The sequence below is a fragment of the Cenococcum geophilum genome (assembly GCF_001692895.1).
Source record: "Cenococcum geophilum 1.58 unplaced genomic scaffold K441scaffold_15, whole genome shotgun sequence".
NCBI lineage: Eukaryota > Fungi > Ascomycota > Dothideomycetes > Gloniales > Gloniaceae > Cenococcum > Cenococcum geophilum.
The window spans coordinates 2,484,563-2,506,209 of record NW_027137573.1 but is presented as its reverse complement, the minus strand read 5'-3'; the positions used below and the strand labels follow the sequence as shown (position 1 = coordinate 2,506,209).

Sequence of the window (21,647 nt, the reverse complement as noted above, 5' to 3'; positions counted from 1 at the left end):
TTTTTCAAGAGCATCTAATCTGACCCTTGCTGTCGCCACTTTGATGGCCTGCGAAACTACACACATACCCAGTCATTATGCCTCTCTTCTTCCCGTCGAGCATGCTCAAATGACATTAGAAGTACTCATACTATGGCATCACTTGTGGACTATTATAGAAGCTCGTCCTGTAACCCAGTTGTTTTGGTTTCTATCTTTTCTCGTTTTGTCCCGTAATGCATCTCCTAAAGTACCACCGATAGCTGTAGTCTCACGCTGTTTGTCCATTTAGTGATGCTCTTATTCAGTTCGAAGATACTGTTGGAGATCTCATGGACCTAGCCGAGTCTATCATGGCGTATATGGGAACTGCAAAGGGTAAAGGAATGACAGCGGCTATTGTGAAGGCATATGAAGAATATGAAGTGGGCGAGCCGAATCTCTATGTTTATGGTAACTTGCAGTATCTTAGGAGTGGTTCCGATAAGGCTGTACTCACAGAGAAATAGTTCGCTGGGCCGCCAATCTGCCTAAGAGGCGTTTGTTTCTCCAAACACGTAAGGTGCATGCCCCTCGCCATTGGAGTCTCTAACACGCTTTGAAGTTTCTACTAGAATATCTACCTCCATCAAAATAGAGAATGCTGCATCCCATATGTCGCAGATGCAGAATACGGAATTAGTCAAGACTCCGAAATCGCGTAGACCATCATGCATCTGGAATAAAAAATTTGCATTGTAGGTTATATATTGCAATTTGATGCTTTAGAGTTGCTAATTGGTGGAACAGTTTTACCGAAAAGGACGATGTACTCCTCTTTGAAATTACTGATTATGGCAACGATCCTTCAAAAGCCATTGGCACGGTTATTGGGCAAGCCAGACTTCGGCTAGCCGGTCCTCTTTACTTACATGAATGGGCGTCACCTAAGGATTTCGCCTTGAAAATATACGGATCGGATAAGTTAAAATCGCAAGGACAGCTCACGATCAGGTTGGAGCCTTATACATCCCCTTCAGCACCCGTTCGGAAATTGCCACCGTCGTCACCTATTGCATCGGTGTTTCGGGATTTTGAAAGAATTCCTGCTCAAGAGAATTCTTTCAACAAACGAAACAAACCCATTGAACCTATGGAAAGCAAGACTGTCAATTTACTTCGGTGCTCGGAATGCAGTAGATCTTTCGAGGATTCAGCAAATCTGGCTTATCATACAAAAAAAGTTCACGCCATTAAGGATAAACCCAAAAATATAATACAGATCTTCAATCCTCCCTCCGCCAAGCCGTTCGAGCTTCTCCGATGTCATCTTTGCCATAAAGCCTTTGAGACTGCAACCAATAGGGATTATCATATTAGACGAAATCATCTAGTTCAGTGCCCGAGTTGCTCTCAGGACTTCGAGGGCCCGAGAAATCTAGCTCATCATATGACCCAAAGCCACCCAACTGGACCAAAGTATTACGTCTACATTAGCCAGGACCACCATGTCGGTCTTATTAAATGCCCAGAATGTAATAACAGGTTTCAATCCTCCGAAAATCTGGCCTGGCACATCAAACATGCACATCTCATTATCATGCTCAGAAAATGTCCCCAGTGCCACATGAGCTTTAAAACGCGCTATGAGTTAGAGAAACACTTCAAAGAATGCCACCCCGGGGGTAGCCTGAGGGAAATCAGCAAGTCCCAGTCACTTTATCATGGGTGCGTCAAGTGCGACAAAAATTTCTCCTGTCAAGAAAGTTTATCAACACATAAAAGGGAGAAACATGGTAGCGGTCACTTCACGACGCAAAAACTATCTAGTTATAGCCAGCAGATTGAAGAAGCTAGTCAGGATTCTTGTTCTGAGAAAACAACCAAAACCAGTATTGAGCGTGCTGAGCAAGAAGAGTATGACCGAGCACTCGCCATCCGGCTCCAAGAAGAAGAGGAAGAGAAAGAGCGCGCTCTTCAGGAGCAAGAGAAGGAACGCGAGGAACGTGACAAGCATGGACCTGGTTCCTTCGGTGATTTATTTGGAGTCCCAGAAATGAGCACACAAGATGGATTAGCGAGCGGAATTGAGGAGGCGGAGACCGCGATTCTGGCATACAGAGACATAGATCAGTGGGTTGAAGCTATTCTAGACCAAGCAGAACAGGACGGAAATTCTATTAGCGGCATTGCATCATCTGATATGCACTCCCCTGCGCTTTCAAAACAGAAGCATCCAGCCTCAAATGCACCAAACGACGGACCCAGCAGTCGGGCTAGCAGAGGTACCGACAGCTCGCAATTAGGAGATGCTTCTACTGATGTGCGGCCAACGTCTACGACTGCCGCATCCATTATCATGACGGATGAAATAATAAGCCCTCCAGTCAATATGATTCCCGCAGCCATTTTGACAAAAGAATCATCAGAACCTCTAAGTATGAAGGCGCCAGCTCGCATTGCTGACAACAAAATCATTCCTCAAGTGAACACCCTGCCAAGCACAGCAAGGTATAATTCTAGTCCTGAAGTCACTAAGTTATCTGCAAATGAGGCCATCTCTTCTGCGACTGAGTTCCAACCCATTCTAATGAGAACCTCGAGCCTTGCTTCCACAGTATCGAGCAACACCTTGAGCGATAGGCTTTCAGAGTTCTTCCTCAACCGGCCGAATACTAATACTGGATACTCAGATGCAGAGATAGCGGAAATATCTAGGCTCTTGGAGTATTCTGTAAATAGTTGGAGTAAGGTGCCAAGAACTTACATTATCCTAAGGACTATCAACTGCCTTCACATTTTGGGGGACCTCCTGGCCATAGGTTTCTCCGATCATTGGTTTCCAGTTACACTTCAGAATCTCCCACAACTAAACTCGCTCACACCAGCTATGGGATCAGCCATTGTAAAGAATCAAGACTTGATTCTCACGAAATCAGTTGATTTAGAGAAAGGAGAAACTGGTAGACATCGACATTTTGCAAAAGGAGAACTTCTGCCTTTCGAGACCGTATATAACCTCGGAAGTGGGGGGTCTGGCCGAGTCGACAAGGTTCGTAGCATGATTAGCTATAATGAATACGCAATAAAACGTATCCCTCGACGTAACATATTTGGGAGAGACCCAGCCCCAGCGGTCAGAGCATTCATCAGCGAAGTCGAGATTCTAAAACGCCTGAAGCACCAGCATATTGTCGAGTTTGTGGGTAGTTACACGGACCCCAAGTACTTTGCCATAGTCATGTCGCCGGTCGCAGAAATGGACTTAGCTAAGTACCTCAGCATAGCCGGACCAGATTATTCAACTCTCAGAACGTACTTTGGCTGCCTTACCGCGGCGCTCAAGTATCTTCATGACAACTTCATTCGGCACAAGGATATCAAACCCCAGAATATCCTCGTTGACCACGGTAAAGTGCTTCTCACTGACTTTGGCTTGTCCCGTGATTCCTCTGGGGTAGGTAGCACAACTTCCGGCCTCACGAGTATGACACCCCGATACTGTGCGCCTGAGGTGGCAGCGTTTAACCCTCGAAACGAGTCGTCGGACATCTGGTCACTAGGTTGCGTCTTCCTGGATATGTTTGTCGTTCTTAAGGGATACAGCGTTGATTGGATGAAAGATTACTTCGACAATCACGGATCGGGCAGTCGTTGCGTTCACCTAAATCTTGATGCTAAAACTGAGATGATTTCTGAACTGGAGAAGACCGGGTCTGTGTCGGACAATAGAGTCATTGAGTGGGTTCAGAAAATGCTACGGGTGGACCGCAACGCACGACCAACGGCTGCCATGCTCATCGCGTCAATCGCTGGCCGGGACAAGCATGGCGAAGTCAGTGCGTTCTGCGGAACGTGTTGTTCGTACGAGGACGAGTTATCAGAGGCGGAGGATAGTATGGACGAAGAGTTGTTTGATGGGATCGAGCCTTGATGTCGCACTTTGGTTTTCTTGTGGAAAAGCTGGGACCTGAGGGCGCAATTGACAGCGGACGCCCTTACGTACTAATATCCGGGCCATACCTGACGGAGTCTTAAGGGGTGCAACTATACAGCAGCGATCTCAAGCCGGATCGATGAACGAGAAGCGCTCATGAAGTGGATTCCTGAAACTGGCCATGGAAAGATTACAGAAGGCATTTGGTGACTACAGTGGGAATAAGCGGTTTCTTCTAGGTGGGGTCTACATTGGAAGGGGCGTCTTAAGAGAGAGAAGCGGAGAGAAAATGGAATGAAACTATGGCTATGGTTGCGGGGGGCAATTCAAGACCGGAAAATGGTTTCGGGTGTTGTGGAAGACTTAAGATGAGAATTTTACTGTAAGGTTGATTAGAGATCCGAAACGAGAAGAAACAGGCGACTAGGTAATTATTTCGTATGATTATACATCACCCTGGTGCATCCGGTTGAGGGCGCATGTTGATCTTGGTGATTAATAGGCAGAGTTTATACCTTTTAAAGTAATACTATTAGTATTATAGGGTAACTCACCAATGCTACTCAAGTAGACACAGTGAATGTTAGTTAATAAAGCTTATTATTTAAAATTAGGGGGTAGGTAAAGAACCTAAGGTTCCTCACTACGCTAGTGCCGCGGCGACACGTAACGACATGTAATGACCGCTTGCCTTATTCCTAACACTAGCAACTCTTCTTTTATAGTTGCTATCTATATACACTTATAGATTGCTACTATATAAAGATATAAAGCTAAGGAGAAGAAAAAGAAGAAATAAAGGGGAAAAGGTAGTATAGGTAGATGTATAAGTTTATGCGAAGATGTTAGTTCCGCTTACCGCTCTTAGCCAAGCTAATGGCAATTTTCCATCCCAGGGATAGAAAATCCTAATTAGCTAGCTTAACAAATAGCGTTAGCAGAACTCCACACCACTACCTAAATTAATTAGGCGCGGCGCTTTTAGCAAGAATCTAACTAATTAAATAACTTTAACCGGCGGTTGAAGTTTTATAAGATCTTAACTTCTCTAAATTTCCCTCTTAACCTAACCTTTAACTTATATACGTAGAGTATTTGTATTAACAAACGTCTCTAGTGCCTTATTTAGGTTTGCCTTTATTATTATATCTACTAGGTTATTTTAGCCATTAATTTATTAGATTTTAAAGAGTTTTTAACACTTATAGAACTGCTAAAGTGCCATAATATCAATTATAAGGCGCTTCTCCTTTATAGTACTAAGCTTAACTAAACACTTATAAAGGGAATATAAGTCGGTGCACACAATTATAGGGATAATAGGAAGTTCAAGTTAATCTATAATTATCTTAAGGGTAGTTCCAATTATAATTACTATATTAACTCCACTAACTATTCCATATATCTCTAACGCTAGAACGCTTTAAGTAACATATTTACTCTTAGTTAAGCTCTAATAAATAAGATTGCCATAAATTATAAAGTCATTCTCTCTAGTAGATTTATTCGCTATAATAATCTTATATTCTAGCTAGGAGCTAAAATCTTTATTATTTATAAATAATTTATTAATAAATATAAATAGCTTAACAGTAGGAAGATTAATAGGCACATAGAGTAGTCCCTAATTAAGATAGTTTATTTACCAAAAAAGACGCTTATTTAGGTTAAAAATATCATCCTTAGTTAGTTCCTGGTATTAGGCGGTAATAGAGAGATTAAAGGAAGCTTTAGGTTAATAAATAGAAGCTATATAAGCTCCGCAAGTGCGTTGTTCTACATATCCTTACTTTAGAGAATTAACATTAATAACGTTAATCTTCTTACCTTAACCTTTCTAGCGTAGGGCAATGGAATCCTTATTTAGGGAAATAATGCATTTATTAAAGAGTAATAGTGTTATTAAATTAAGTCTTTCCTTTAGCTTTACTATAAGGTTTGCCTTTACTAGCTTATCTTCTTTAAGAGCTAAGAATTGGTCGTCTCCTAAGATAATTATATCGTCCGTTTATATACCAATAATTTTAAATAGAGTTCCTATGGCTATAATAAGGAAGCAGGGATTAAATATAGAAGTAGTTATTAAAAGCTTCTCTTTATAGTACTTACTATAAGTAGCCCACCAATAAGTTTCTGCCTCTGCAATTCTATATAGTGGCTTAAGCATAACCATAATCATATCTTCAGGATATTAGTGGCGAATTTGCTCTAGAAGGTATACCAGTATCAAGCGCTAAAGGCGTGTCTCTAATTGGGTATAGGCCTAGGTAATATCTCGTAAATAAACCGCTATTCTATTTTTTATTAAGGAGGGAGCTAGCGCAATAATAACTTACTAACTAGCTTATTAAATTGTAGGGGATTGCGTAAGAATTACTTCCTTACTATTATTGTTATAACCTTAAATAACTAGCCTTGACTTCTTAAATGGGGTATTAGTAGCTTTGCCTTTAATCTCGTTAACTATTTTTAACCTAAATATATAAACCCTATTAAACTTAGTAGGGTTATACTTCTTAAACTTAAAGACTCCTCTTATAATAAGACTGTTAATCTCCTACTTATTAAATGCTTAGAAAGGAGCTCCTAGAGTTATAATACAGCCTTCCTTTTAGAGCTATTTTGCGAGCTTAAAGTTAGCCTTCTCTTTAGCTATTATAAAGGCCATTAACAGCTCGACTCTATTCTTAATAGTGGCAACGAGTTGCTCTTCGAAATTGATAAAGTGTTAGTAGTTTCGTGATCCCTTTAGGCGACCTCTACCGCGTTATGGTTATAGCGTATCTACTACAGTTATATTAGGGTCGTAGTCGCCTTCTAGGGCATGTTAATCGTGGTTCTCCTCTAAAGCATCTCCTAGGGTATCTTCTAGGGTATCCTATAAAGGCTTAAAACTATTATCTTTATAGTAAGGCTTAATAACAGTTAAATGGAATTAAGTAGGTCTATAGGGCATCTAAAGAGTATAAGTTTAACTATTAATTATAATAAGTTTATATAGGCCTAACTATCCTCCCTTTTTACGCTATACGTGTACCTTAGATTAGAGTGGCAGATTAAGCGTAGTTAAGGTATTTAGGCTATTTCTTATTCCTAGTGCGTCGTTAACCTAGTATATAGCGTAGAGATATTGTACCTCCTTTGTTGCCTTATAAATCGCCTTAGCTCATTATATAATAGAGGGAGATAGTAGAGAATTGTTAGTTATTTAAGGGTAGGCGCCAAAGACTAGCAATGTAGGTATGAGCCCATCTAAGCTAGCGGTATCATTAACAGCCTTAATAGCCATCTATAGGATAAGCTCTTCGCTAGCACCCTCTAGTTTTAAAGAAATAATCTTATATACGCGGCGTAATGGCGTATAATATNNTTCTACNTTTCTAATACTATTATATGCCTTAATAGGGACTTCCTTAACCTTAATTGTTATTGCCTTTACCTATTATTAAAACTTTATAGATAAGAAGTTCTTTCCTATATTATAAACAATTTAATTAGGGGGTTTTAGGTAAACATTAATCTAATATAATTAAAGAGTATTCTATATATTCCTAGCTAACATATCTTTTAAAAAGCGTGCGGCTTAGAAGGAGGTTAAAAAGTTAATAACTTAGAGTACTAGCTTGCCGCTAAGATATATAATATCTATAATAATACAGAAGTTAAAGTTATAGTTGTCTTTAAGGGTAAACTTAAATTGGCTAGGGGACTTCTAGTTTATTTAGCAGTAATAGCAGTACTTTATAAGATATTTAATCGCCTTAACCTTAACTTTATAACTTACTTATTAAAGAACCCTAAGCAGTTGGTGAATGGATAGGTGGCTAAAACAATAATGTAGTTAATGTAGCTTTAACTTAGTTAAGTGACTTTAAGTAACGCTCCTTTCTGGCTATTAAAGGAGCAACTAAGGGTGACTCTACTTGCGTACAACGGGTACCCGATTATCTCTCTAAATAAGTATATTCTTAAGGTTATTAAGCTTAATGCCTAATTTATCTATATCTTAGATACAGAATAGGAACGGGGTATTCGCGGGAATAATGTGGAAAGTAATATATCCTAACGGAGTTTGGACCTTAATTGTGCTAAGAGAGATTGCAATACCCTTACCAAAGCGAATTATATATTAGCCTACCGTTAATTGGTTAATCTAGACAAAACTATTAAGCTACTAAAAAGCTTAGATTTAAGGTTCTCCTATTATAAATACTCCTATAGCTCTAGTATCTGGCATAATACTATAAAAGATATTCGCCGAGTATCTGTTATTAAAGGAGAACGCGGAACTTTCCTTTAGCTTATTAAAGATATCTAACCTTATAATAAAATAGAGCGTAGATTGGTCATTAAGGACAGCAACGGTTTATGCGCTATTTACCTTACCATACTTAGTAAAGTATTAGTTAGGAGAGTAGTCCTTAATTTCTATATCCATAAGGAGCTGTTTAGCCTTATTAATCTCACCCTTAAGATCTTCTTCACCTTTATATTAAACCAGGAAGCTTTAGAAGTAGGCTATAGTAACTTTTCAGTTTCCGACGTTTTGTGCGCTCTGGCGAAACTTATTATATACCTCCTTTTATTTATTAAAGGGGTGTCTAGTTAACTAGTAATTTGGCTTTTTATAAACGTAGCATTTCTTCTACTAATTATTGCGAAATAAACCTCCATAAGGACCTCTATAATTACTTTATAGTTAATATTAATTATACCCTCTATTGTATCCCCTACCACAACCACCATATATTTAATTAGTCCAGTTATAATTATATTAGTTAGCCGGGTTAATTAAAGTAGGTTAGAGTTAGGCGTTAAATTGCTATACTTCTTAAAAACATAGGGTGGTGCTAATAGAGGATCTTAATTAAGTATATACTCCTTTATAAGTACTTATAGGGTTAAAGAGAGTAAGGTTATATTCTTTAACACCTTAATATACACTAATAACTTAATTACATAGGCTAAAGTCCTCTTAATATAATTCGGATAAACTACGCTAAATTATCTAAAGTTAATTAAAGAGCTTTTAAAGANAATNAAGTTAAGAGGCACCTNGGTTTATANCAATAATTCTTANAAAGGTAGTCTCTCTCCACTCNAANATATACTNCTNCTTATTCTCCTCTATTTTAAAGTAGCATCTTATTTTATATATTATTCNGTTAAAATCNTATNCTTTTCCTACTAAACAATTATAATAGAAGGTACTAGCTCGGCCCTTAAGCATAACTAAATAAGTAATATAGTATTAATTAGGTTCTAGTTTAACCTTCTAGTAATAGTTGTAAAAGATACATAACTTTAAATTAAGGATATTATATAGTTCTCTACTAAACTTCTTCTCCTGTTCTAAATAGAGCTTTATAAGCTCTATAAGCATTTTTAAGGTGCCTCTAATTAGTATTTAGCTGCATTATATTATAGGCTGCAATAGTGACGTAGATCTAGTTAGTGGAGTTTAAAGGTTATTAGACCACAAAGTAAGGGGATCTTATACTTATTAGGGGTTATTAATTAAGGCTATAGGTTAAGCTAGTTAATATAGGGGAGTTAAAGATAAAGGTGAAGGCGATGGATGTAGAATATTAGAACTCGTGCCTAGAGTAATAGAGTTAGAACGCGTCTCTAGTGGTATATTACTTAGGTTCTATTATGATTTAAGCTTCTTTATAGTGCGTAGTTAGTGCTTAATCTCTTATAGAGTCCATTTATGCTCTTCCTTTATATTAATAATATATTCCTAAATATTATCCCTAATACTACCCCCATCCATAGGGATAAATACTCTATACTCCTAAAGGAAGTTACGGAAGTTCTATATAATATCTTTATTTATAGGAACCTATGTTTCCTTTATCTATCTAATAAAGTCCTCCTTTATATAATACTATAGCGCGGTATCATTATATTCGCTATCTTTATAATATTCTATACAGTATACTAAGAATCTATTTAGGTCCTATTACTTAGTAGTTATAAAGTTAGTTACGGCTCTGTTCTATATCTTTGGGTTAATATCTTTCTCATACTTTTTTAGATAGGTTAACGCCATAGTAGGTAGAATTGACGAGGTATCATACATCAAAGGTAGGCAGGATTTTCGGTTTTATAAGATCTTATAGGTTTGCTATCCAAAAGTGGGCAATTTAAGATATTATTTAACGCGTTTTAGACGTTAACTTAGGACCTTAGGTTTAGTAATACTTCTGACCTAAAGTACTTAACCAAATCTTCGTAAATATAATTATTCTACATAATAGATACAACTTAGTATCTCCTAGTACTTAGTAATACTTCTGTTACTAGTTTTCTATAAGTCTAAAATAGCACAGTATCGCCGGGATCCATTCCATATAAGCGTATATAGCACCCCTATACAAGACTATCTCTTCTATCAATAACCTAGCTGCTCTATAGTTGACTGTATATTCAACCACTAATCAGTATTAGTATTATAGGGTAACTCACCAATGCTACTTAAGTAGACACAGTAAATGTTAGTTAATAAAGCTTATTGTTTAGAATTAGGGGGTGGGTGAGGAACCTAAGGTTCCTCACCACGCTAGTGCCGCGGCGACACGTGATGACACGTGACGACCGCTTGCCTCATTCCCGACAAATACGCACGGCCATTTCAACGTATTTTTACTTTTTTAGGTATAAATCTACGCATTTTGATTAGCGTGATTAACACGCGCTTTCAACCGGATGCGCCAGGGTGGTGCATTATTTAGGTGCTAAAAGGGTAAGAAACATGTGGGATCAAGGTAGATAATGAATAATGAAAAGGAGGTATAATTACCAGGATTAGATGATCGACGAAAGCTACGCACGTGGCTGGGACGAGCTCGAGCTTCAGCTCCGTGACCTAAATCCCACCTGCAATCCCGCCTGCAATCCCCAACCTTGAACGTCTGCCTACCAACTGCTGCCACTACCTCCCTTACTGTATCACGAGACGGAATTCTACACAAACACAGTCATAATTAAGACCCACCAACAGCCTACGCCATAACTTAACCCACCGCCACCTGCTACCTCCATCGAATCCCTCCAACTCCACCACTATCAATTCCTACACGACCACACGGTCACACGATCATACAGTTTCACACATCTTGCGACTCTCACAAGAACCCTAACAAACGAATCCCCCGGCACACGTGCCTGCACCTCGCCATGCCACTCGATATCACGATCCCCACAACCTCCACCTCCGATGGCCCAAAACCCTTCACCCTCTACACGATCCGCATATCAGCACCGCTCCGCACCACGACGGTCCAAAAACGCTACTCCGACTTCGCCGCCCTCCACTCCCTCCTCACAACCCAAGCCGGCGCCGCGCCTCCCGTCCCCCTACCAGGGAAATCCTGGCTGGGCGGCGGGCTGGGCAAGCTGGGGCTGGGCAGCACGGCGGGCAGCCCCGAGCTGATCGAGACGCGGAAGCGGGGGCTGGAGGCGTACCTGCGCGGGATCGAGGGCGCGGACGACGCGCGGTGGCGCGGCACGGATGCCTGGCGGGCGTTCCTGGATCTGGGTAGCGGTGTGCCGGCGCGGAATGGCGCTGCTGCGGGCGCGCCGGGGCTGGCGAGGGATGCGATTACGTCGGCGGGCGCGTGGCTGGATGCCCATGCGGAGTTGAAGAGTCGCCTCCAGGAGGCCCGGCTGTGGTTGACGCGGCGCGAGCAGGCGGGCTCGGCAGCGCGGCAGCATGAGGCTGGGGCGAATGCGAAGAGGGGGTTGGTTAGGGCGGGGACGCTGATTCAGGCGCTGGAAGAGGGGTTGGAGCGGTTGAGTGGGAAGAGGGGCGCGGATGAGTGGAGTGGGGACAAGTTGGGGGATGGGGAGGTTAGGAGGAGGAGGGACTTGATTGGCGCTGCGCGGAAGGAGAGGGAGGGGCTGGAGGGCGTGCTGAACACGATGGCTGCGAAGTCGGCGGCAAGCTCGGCGCCTGGGCCTATGGGTGTGGGAGCGGCGACGCAGGGAGAGAAGGAGGGGCTGTTCAGGGGTGCAGCAGTGGGTGGAGCGGGTGCCGGGAGGAGGGTTTTAGGCGCGCCGGCAAAGGAGACGGAGAGGACGAGGGAGTTGGATAATGAAGGGGTTCTGCAGCTGCAGAAGCAGGTCATGGCAGAGCAGGATGACGATCTGATGGATCTGGCGAAGGTGGCGAGGAGGATGCGGGAAATGGGTGTGCAGATTAATGAGGAGATTGTGCTGCAGAACCAGATGTTGGGATTGCTTGATGATGATGTGGATAGGTACGTTCAACGTTTCTTTCGAGTGTTTTTAGTAGGATTGGAGTTTGAAACGTTACTAACGAATGATATAGGGTTGAGGGTAAGATGAAGGTTGCGAGGAAGAGAATCGATAAGATCAAGTAGTCGATGTGCTCGGAGAGGATCTGTATGATATAATGACCGCGAAGCTGGATTTTATCGACATTGCACTAATGCTTCCTGCCGCGTTTTTAGCGAGTTCTCTCAGCCTCTTTATCGAAGCGTTTAATGTTACTTGTTAGGGGACGCATACCCAGCAGATCTCTGGTTTTAGATATACATAGGAATGAATGGCACGCCCAACAACAAGCACCCACGAGAGGTGATTTTCTACTGTTTGGTCTTCTGTGTCAACTATCTGAGTTATGACCGTTTACAAGCTTGCCTTCTCCGAAATCCCCGGTCTCACAACAAAACCCAATCTTGGAAAATGTACCCAAGCACTCACCCTCCCGCCCCTCTTCTCCTCTCCTTTAGTTTCCCGCGGCTGGATAACCACTTCCTCCGGCGACAGCGTGATCAGCGTCCCCAGCGTCGGGTCATCCCGTCCAGTATCATCAGGCGCCACACTAACCTGCACACCCGGCAGCAGCCCCGATTTCCGATCAAACTCCACATGCTGTGGCGCCGGAGTCAGCAACAACACCCCAGCATCAGTACTCACAGCACACTGGGCAATTGCATCTCGCCACGCGCCGCCATTCGAGCCCCCCTCTACACGAGTCTCGGTCGACGGCAACCGCGCCACGAACGCCTCGAACGCGTTGAACCAGCTCACGACGGCGGGCTAGCGCGAGCTGTTGAACACGGCGTCCGTTATCGGGACCGACGTGTCGGACGTGCCGCCGCCGGTGAGATTGTAGATGCCGCGCCCGGCGGCGATATCGATGGCCCAGCGAAGTTAGTAGGCGAGGGCGAGGGGAGCTGTAAGTCCAGGTTTAAGAGGTTCTACGGCAACTTTTTTCGATTGACAGCCAGGCATAGACAAATAAGTCGTGGCACAACTTTCTTACTAAGCAGCTTCTTTAACGTAAAATTCTAAAAGCTGGTAACGTAGGTGGAGGGTTATACGGTCGGCATAGTTATGACGGTTCCTAACAAATTTCGTCTGTGCGCAGTTTCGATGTTCCAAACCGTCATAACCCTATCACCTACGTTAATAGAGATGGATATAAAAAAAGTCGTATCGCTTAGTAAACCTTGCGAAAATCCCTTAGACCATAGAATTAACTCTCTGACAAAAAGGTTAGCGATATCCGCTTGCGGATATATGTATGTCCGCTAATTGATTCTACGGTCCGAGGTAAGGGGACTCGCATGCTGTCGACCGGAATCTGAGGCTACATATTGTCCTAATTGGTGTTGCCAATAGGACCGGTCTTTTTGGTGCCAGTTGGGGGCATCCAAATCGATTTGAACAACTCGGAATCCCAATCCCAGCCTCGTCAAGTTTTCCACGGCCGCGAGTTATGAAGTGATAGTTCCCTTCAGACAATTGTAACCATCCAGCCTCAGCCTTGTCGGTCGTCCACCTATTCCCCTTAATCGCGTCCCTTTTCATCCACACGAAGAATCATTTCAGGTGCGGGGTTGTAGAGCTATTTACTTTTTCTAGGCTTGGCTTCCTCCCTAATGCTACTTATTTCGGTGTTGGGCGGACGGGAAGAGCGCCCAGTCCGAACCCGTAGCATCGAGATGAATCGAGCCGTTTAAGAAACACAGCTGCCCATCTGGCGCCGGAATAAGTAAGGCTCAAGTCATTGTGGCGTGTTCACCTCCATACCAAGAGATTCTAAGCTGACACTCAGCCTGATATATGTCGTATATACAGCACCACCTACCCCGCTCTTGATTTGCTCCTGAATATCTAAGTCTCTGACTTTAATCTCTCGTCCCCATTACAGCTTTTCAAAGCACGCTGTCTCTTCAATCTGCCAGAATGTCCAGCCAATCGCTCAGAAAAGCCTCTGATCAAGTTCCCTCTCCTTTTAGGGCAAGCGTCAGCGTTCATCCAATTGACATCCCAGTGAGCAGAACCTCATCTATTGCTCTACGGCCACCTCCTCAGCCTCGGGGTTCTGCTTCAAGTCCAAGAGATTCATCTCTCTTCCCTCAGACAAAAGCTGTGTCAGCCTCTCCGAAGCGCTTCGATTCACCCAACGATACAAAAACCAATGCTTGCGAAAACTGCGAATGTATCGGCATCCCAACGTGGCATTGCTCATATTGTGGCATGACCTTTTGTGATCCTTGTTGGGCGAAGCAAGCTCCACATAAACCAGGGCGTACTGGCCCAGACGGTCTGCCCCATGAGAAAGCAGACCTGAGGATCGTAAAGAGACTGAAGGACATTTTAACGCCATCCGCCGATACACAGGAACAGCAGTCATTGCATTTAGAGGACAAAGACACGACATGGTTCGGCATTGCAAGGGACTCCAACAAACAGCCAATTTTCCAGGACTACGGTCGATATGCCACGATCATTGCAAATAGCGCAACTGGCGAGTTCAAAGTACGGTATCCACAACTCATCTCGTTCATAGGCCAGACAGGTGCAGGTAAGAGTACCTTGGTGAAAATGCTAATCGACCAGCAAGAGCGAATAGCGCGTCCGTACCACACGGCGGCGTTCGCCTCGCCGGTGGTGGGATCAGTGCGGAATGAGAATGTGCCCACTTCTGGCGACGTTCACCTCTATGGAGATCCTAAGACCTACCTCGGCCAGTACCCCATGTTGTATGCTGACTGCGAAGGCTTGGAGGGAGGTGAAAGCATGCCGATGAGTGTGCAATATTGCAATTCCACCACAACACCTAACCGGAAGAGGACCGATTCGAATCCGGAGCATCGAAAACTTCACAAAATTGCGAAGGTTGCGCGGGGCACACAGCGGGACATAACATGGGCAAATTCTCCGGAGAAGCAAAAGCGACAGTACGCAGTCACAGAGCTATACCCCCGATTGTTGTATACTTTCTCAGATGTCATCGTGTTTGTACTTCGTAACCCAAAGTAAGTTCTTTATACTGTCGTTGTATCCTAGGTCATCAGTTTGTGCGCATTCTCAATTTCATACCCTCGAGAAGCTCCTCGATATACTCAGGCAGACATACAGCCTTTTGGCTTATGATTGTAGCAAGGCAGAACTAACTTTAATCATCTTCAATCAGGACCTTCGAATCTTCTGTGCTCGCGAAGCTCCTTGGCTGGGCGTCTGCCTCCATGGAAAAGTCCCTCAACCAGCCCACCCTACCACACGCTGTGATCGCGCTCAATGCGACGGACATGGAAGTTGATCAGCAAGAATGGGAACCTGACTATGCTACGAAGGTGCTTATGTCGACGGTTTCAGGGGCTATTTACCGGGACTCGACCTATAGAGAACTAGCAGACTACTGGATCGGGCAAGGAAGGCGAATCGACACTATGAGAGACCTGCTCGAGTGCTACTACTCCTCCGTTACGGTGGTAAGGATTCCAATTAAGGGTCGGTATATGAAGATTGATGAACAGATCGACAAACTCCACAGTGTTATCACTAGAAAAAGCCTGGAATCATTCAAATCCAGGCGCCGGTCTCGTATGCTATCGAACTCGGAGGAGCTCAATATTTATTTGCAATGCGCTTTTGATCACTTCTCTCAAGACCTCGACACGCCATTTAATTTCATGGACGTCGCCTTCAAGATCAATCCCATTCCATTAGACTTCGGAGGCAATATACTGAAGCTCGCTGTTGCAATCAGGAACTGTAAACGGTTTGCCGACCCTCGCAACATATTCAAAGAACTTAGTTTCATGGTGGCATCCTGTGTAATGCTCGACTGCGCGCGCCAAAGCTTGAAAGGTATGTAGTGCATCCGTATCTCCAAATTCACCCTAGATAGAGTTTCGAGGAGTCAGTTTCACCTTGTTCAGCCTTCCGAGGCAACCTTGAGGTGCACAAAATAAGCAGTAGTTAGAGCGAAAATACTACTACTGCCCAGAAGCATCCGAAAGGTATCAGCTTAGATATATGATGTGGCGTTGCTATATATTTGTCTGTCCTACGGATAGTTCTGTGCTATCCTAGAAGGCTCCGGACCACTTACCGTGTGGAATTGATTTCGCAACACCATTTTAACTATTTATGTGCTCTAAGTTTTGAAATTCTAACGTTCAATTCTCAGGCCCACCGGACCAGATACTGGAGAAAGGATATTTAGATTATTGCGACAATGCACTGGACGACTTCTGCGCTATATTCTGGCCGTGTACCTTCACCAACAAACGAGGCCGGTGCGTGAATGTGAAAGAACGCCACACTAAAGGGCATCAGAATGAACGAGGCGCAGTTATTGGCACCGGCCCTTATGAGTCAAACTTCACATGGGAGACATTTGCGGACGATTGGCTTCGACTTCTCCAAGAATGGCTTTCACAGTTCCAGCGGAAGGTTGGGGAACAAATGGTTTACAATCCAAATGCTGCAGAGCTTCTTCTGGCATCCAACCTTCATCACACGAACGTGAATGCGTTTTACCAGCGCCTCGGCGGAGCACAACAATTCGTCAGTCATTCCGCGTGCTTTTGCTGCTTGCGAGAAATGGCAGAGCATTGACTCAGCATGCTCAGACCAAGAAACCGATGAATATCCGCTGCGCGGATAATCGAATATCCGCAAGCTAACCTATTCGATCGATCGATCTGTTTCTTGGTCTGAGCCACTTTGGCAAGCTTTTGGAAGCCGAGCCGCTTTATTTGTATGAGGCAAATCATCAACTTTAACGAAATTAATGTAAGTAACCGCCACATCTATTATCCTGTCAATACCTGCATTAGAGTCACCTTTATCAGCTCTCTAATCGATGGATTTTCCAGAACCAACTGCCGGCCATGGGTGCATCTAAAAGGCGTGGAAGAAACCCCTATTTCATCTAGCAGGAACCAGTCTTCTCAAGCTTTCGATCGAACGGTAGATATCTGGGANATCTGCATCGTGTACTAGTGCATCTAATGCGACTAGAATTNAAATTCAAGACGTTGGGCGCACGTATTTAACATACAAATGGTCTTTATTAATATCCACAAGCGTTACGTGGTAGTTTTACACCACTTCTCTAGCAATAGCAGCATCGTAGCCGTGACAGATCAACCAGCTACAAATAGTATTACAATAGGCAGAAGGAGAAGAAGCAGGCCCAACAGCGACCTCGGCAGCAGCCTCTACAGTAACCTCTGCAACAGCCTCCACAACAGCCTCCGCAACAGCCTTCGCAATAGCCTCCGCAATAGCCTCCGCAACAGCCTCCGCAATAGCCTCCGTAATAGCCTCCGCAACAGCCTCCGCAGTAATCTCCACAGCAATCTCCGCAGCAATCTCCGTAGCGGTCTCCGCAGTCTCCGTAGTAGCCTCCGTGCTATTGGCTCTAGTTTTAACTAGGCACGCCAACCCTTCTAACTTAGCCGGTTTAAAACTTGCGAGATCTGCTATATAACCAATAATAAAAGCTCTACACTAAAGGTCTAAGCGGACGCAGTTATATAACTAATAACGGCTAGGACGGTTGCTAGTAGCCTAGATGGTAGTGGCCAAAGCAAGCAGCTTAGAGTAGGGGAGGCCGGTATGGCAGCAGTAGCAGTAATGGCATAGTGGCAGCAAGTAGGGCAGCAGTAGGCAGCAGTAGTAGCAGGGCAGTAGTAGGGTAGTAGCAGGTTAGTAGTAGGGCAGTAGCAGGGCAGTAAAAATTGAGGGCTGTAAGTTCTTGGAAAATTTGGCAGAATTCTCGTATTGTACACTTTGGCAAACCATGTTACGGCTATTTTAAAATTAATGTCAGGAACGGGAAGGCAGGGAGACTTTTTATATAGACCATTTGATTCGCCAGAGCTTAATATATAATCGATGGATTTTTCAAGCTGCCCAAACTCGTTATAATAATAAAAAGTGAATATCCGTAATATTAGCAATGTGGATTTAGCGACGTGCTTTACAAACGTCTGCCAAAGTGTCTCAGACCACACAGGGACAGATGGCCTAAACTAGTTTAGTGCCATCGGGCCGGATTTATCCGGCGTCCCATGTGGTCTGAGCATGCTGAGACAAGGCAGAGCATCCGCTCCCCTGCGGTCACGTGCTGTGCACGCCATGCGTCAAGGAATACGGCAAGGCTCATCAAGGGCTATACACCATGGCAACCTGCCCTCTCCATGAACGTAGCACCATATTCCCAACACCTTGGCAAGTTTACTTCAAACCATCCCTGGCAGGTGTTCGCATTCTGTCTTTAGACGGGTAAGTAAGGATTTGTTTCTGCAGTACCGAAATCTCGAAGTTGTTACTGACTAATCAGGGGCGGTATTCGAGGTATCGTCGAGCTGGAAGTGCTCCGAAATCTTGAGCAAGCGTTGGGCGGCAAAATCCCAGTGCAGGAATTCTTTGATCTCATTGTCGGAACAAGGTCAGTACTTCCAGTCATCTGAAGCACCAAAGGTCTTTGTACACTTACTTGAGGAAATCGGGGGACTCCTTCAAAGCATGAAATCAACAGTGTAACCAATCTTTTGACCTAGTATTGTATATGCTGACGTTACTTCCAGCACTGGAGGCATAATTGCACTTGGACTCGGTGTCGAGAACTGGCCGGTTGAAAAGTGCATATCGCTCTTTAAGAAGCTTGTCAGTAAGGCGTTCACCACGAGGTTAGCGGGTATGCGATTAGGGACAAGCAAGTACCGGACGCGCCCTTTGGAGGAAGCGCTGAAAAGCTATTTCAAGGATGAGCAGATTTTCGGTGGTCTCCACGAAACGTCGAAGAGCCATCCTCGGAAAGTTGCCGTCACAGCCGCATGTGAGACCGGAGAGCAGGCTATAATCTTTACAAATTACAACCGGCCAGAAGATGGGCAAGGTACGCTGCTTGAAAGATTTTCAATGCCGTCGCTAACGCGGAACAGTAAGCTATCGTATGGAGCGGCCCGACGACCCAAACAACGAGCTCAAACTCTGGGAGGCGTATGCTTGATCTACCCCTAGAGAAGGAATGTAACTAATCCGAAATTAGTGCGCGAGCCACCTCTGCTGCACCGACTTTCTTCAAACCATTCGTCAACTCGCGGACAAAAGAGGCCTATCTCGACGGTGCTTTGTTTCATAATAATCCTATCCGAATTGCAAATTATGAAAGCAAGCTTATCTGGCCTGACGTCGAAGAATGCCACCCGGACATTCTCTTCTCGATTGGTACAGGCCACAATGGCCAGGATACCACAGGCTACGCTGAGCCAAGTGGAAACGATCGGCGACGCTTCCACGCCAGGGATATAAACGCCAGGGCGGCGAATCTTGGGGAGCGTCAGCGATCGTTTCCAGCGTTGTGGGCATTCCCCGAAGTTACTCAGTGGCTCAATGTGCTTTTTAAACGAGTTGATAATATCCTTGACTCCGAACAGATATGGAGGAGTTTCCGCAGCGACGTTCTTGGAACATCTTCCTACCTGGAACTGCTTCGTTACGAGCGCTTCAATCCTAAAGTCGGCTTTACGGCGCCTAAAATGGATGACAAAGGTCAAGTAGACAAACTCCATGACGACGTTAAAGAGCGGCTAGCGAAACCCCAAATGCAGAGCAAGATCCTTCGTATTGCACATCGTTTGATCGCAAGTTGCTTCTACTTTGAGAAATTAGGACCACCGCGGAAAATGGATGACCATCACATCGTGCAGGGTACGTTTGAGTTCCATTTCGACGGATTTAATATCGAGTTAGGAATTGCAGCCAATAGCTGCGGTTATTTTTCCTATCTTTCTAAACCTCCTCGGACTTTTGCAATTACGTATTAAAAGTTAATATACACCTGTGGGGTTATATCGGAGGACTCATCGAAGACACTAAATGGAGATTGCACACGCTATTTTGGCCTAGTATTGCGCTAACTTATTTCAGGAACCATCTGTTGCAGGTTCGCAAGAAGCTCGGATTACCTTCGTTACCTAGGTAATTTCATGCAAAAGCATCAGTTACATTCTTTCCAACCGTACTTCAAAATCCGAGAGGTCATGAACGAAGAGACCGCTCAGCGTATCATCATCAGCCCAGAAATCATCGAGAAGATGACCAAATTTGGCTATTTTGATATCGGGTCGATCGTAATTCCTGTATCTCAACAAATTGGATTCGTCTCAATCGAGCTCCATTTGACAGATAACCGACACATAACCTATCCCATAAGCGGATTTCCAAGGACTTTGGCAGATGAGGGGCCGCTAAAAAGAACCAGTAAGTCATGCAGTGCCTCTTTATTAGTCAATTTGCAATACAGTGTCCAAAGCCTACGCACAGCCTATCATTAAAGCCTAGGGGGAATATCTCAATGTATTTAATACGCACTACTGTAGGTTTAAGTGCATTAAGCACCTCAGGTAAACAGAGGAAAACTTCTTGGGTAGAGGAGTTGCGTAGCGCAAGAAGCTAAGGCTAGGATGATGTGACTTTAGAGCACCCCAGCACACTGGGAGCGGTGTGCCAGACTTTTTATACATGACTATAGCTAACGACCTCTAAGCCTCGGTTTCTTCAGATACAGAGCGTTCGCAGGTACCCCTCAGGCGGGAGTCTCTTCGCAAGAAGCGGAATCCTCTTCACCGCCCAACGCTCCCGAGCGACCCTCCGTCAAGTGGAATCAGCGACGAGCAAGACTTTCCAGACAACCCTGGCGCCGTGAATGATTGGGTGAGACGCCGGGCAGCCGCTGGGCGACCGCTAGCAAAGGCCCCTACGCCTATGGAAAAACCAGACGTTTTCGAACTCGAGGGCTCGACGGCCATCGCCGAGATGGATGAGGATGATGAGGATTTAGCAGCCGCCGTGGAGCGCAGCCTCTTCGAAGAGCAGAAATACCGTATGCGACAGTCGTCAACAGATATCGAGCAGGATGTGTTGGCAAGCGTGATTGAGCTGTCGAAGATCGAAAAGTAGTCGTGCTAGAAGTAGAGTATCAGGGTTGTGTAGCAAAGTTAGTTCCTCTAAGTAAACCCGGGGTAGTGGAAGAGTATAGATGGGAGCTAATATACTGCAACAGTCCATGGCCGCCTGAAATATCTATTTTGGTCTATTTGCGCGTCAATGGTTATCGGTATTCTTTATGGGTTGTTTCGTTAATCTCTCAAAGCCCTTGAGTGGAACTACCTCCACACTGACACCTTTAGCACGAGGTGACAGCACGGTGGAAGGCCTTCTGGCTTCGATTTCCAGATTCTTAGTAAAGATGTCATTCACTTGTTTTCCTTGATGTAGAATGGCAGGAACGGCTTTTTGGTATGACAGTATCCGGTCTTCCAAGTAATAAGATTACCCTGCCGATGTAGCGGATTACCGGAACGTTTCCTGGATTCTCCGTGGAGGTGGTTCTGTCTCCAAGTATAAACAGATCTAGGCTGATCGGATGTCGGCGATGCAGTCAGTTGTATATCGTAGAGATTCGGATATC

The 21,647-nt window shown here is 44.3% G+C and overlaps 4 protein-coding genes across 4 annotated transcripts; 3 read left to right on the top strand and 1 right to left on the bottom strand.

Annotated features, from left to right (window-relative positions):
* Positions 1-2,548: 2,548 nt before the first annotated feature.
* Positions 2,549-3,892, top strand: K441DRAFT_554047 (kinase-like protein; the record flags this gene model as incomplete). Its single annotated transcript, XM_067643211.1, has 1 exon — positions 2,549-3,892. One exon carries the CDS (start codon positions 2,549-2,551, stop codon positions 3,890-3,892), a length of 1,344 nt encoding a protein of 447 aa, XP_067505551.1.
* A 6,874-nt stretch (positions 3,893-10,766) lies between these two features.
* On the top strand, positions 10,767-12,499 carry K441DRAFT_608722 (uncharacterized protein). Its single transcript, XM_067645482.1, has 2 exons — positions 10,767-12,159; positions 12,231-12,499. Exons 1-2 carry the CDS (start codon positions 11,078-11,080, stop codon positions 12,280-12,282), a joined length of 1,134 nt encoding a protein of 377 aa, XP_067505550.1. The 5' UTR covers positions 10,767-11,077; the 3' UTR covers positions 12,283-12,499.
* On the bottom strand, positions 12,471-12,937 carry K441DRAFT_633970 (uncharacterized protein; the record flags this gene model as incomplete). Its single annotated transcript, XM_067646393.1, has 1 exon — positions 12,471-12,937. A coding segment is annotated over one exon (387 nt), but the record flags the coding sequence as incomplete, so codon positions are not given.
* A 1,179-nt stretch (positions 12,938-14,116) lies between these two features.
* On the top strand, positions 14,117-21,136 carry K441DRAFT_686375 (uncharacterized protein; the record flags this gene model as incomplete). The annotated part of the gene is made up of 10 exons (XM_067651983.1): positions 14,117-14,203; positions 14,321-15,192; positions 15,351-16,027; positions 16,350-16,768; positions 18,267-18,454; positions 18,513-18,620; positions 18,760-19,070; positions 19,232-19,885; positions 20,105-20,437; positions 20,724-21,136. The coding sequence occupies 10 exons, from the start codon at positions 14,117-14,119 to the stop codon at positions 21,134-21,136; spliced, it is 4,062 nt and encodes a 1,353-aa protein (XP_067505548.1).
* Between the last annotated feature and the right edge of the window lie 511 nt (positions 21,137-21,647).

Excerpts from the sequence above, each read along its gene's own strand:
- K441DRAFT_608722 (XM_067645482.1), top strand. The coding sequence starts at position 11,078 with ATGCCACTCGATATCACGATCCCCACAACCTCCACCTCCGATGGCCCA. Across the intron at positions 12,160-12,230 it reads CTTGATGATGATGTGGATAG|GGTTGAGGGTAAGATGAAGG; the intron begins GTACGTTCAACG and ends CGAATGATATAG.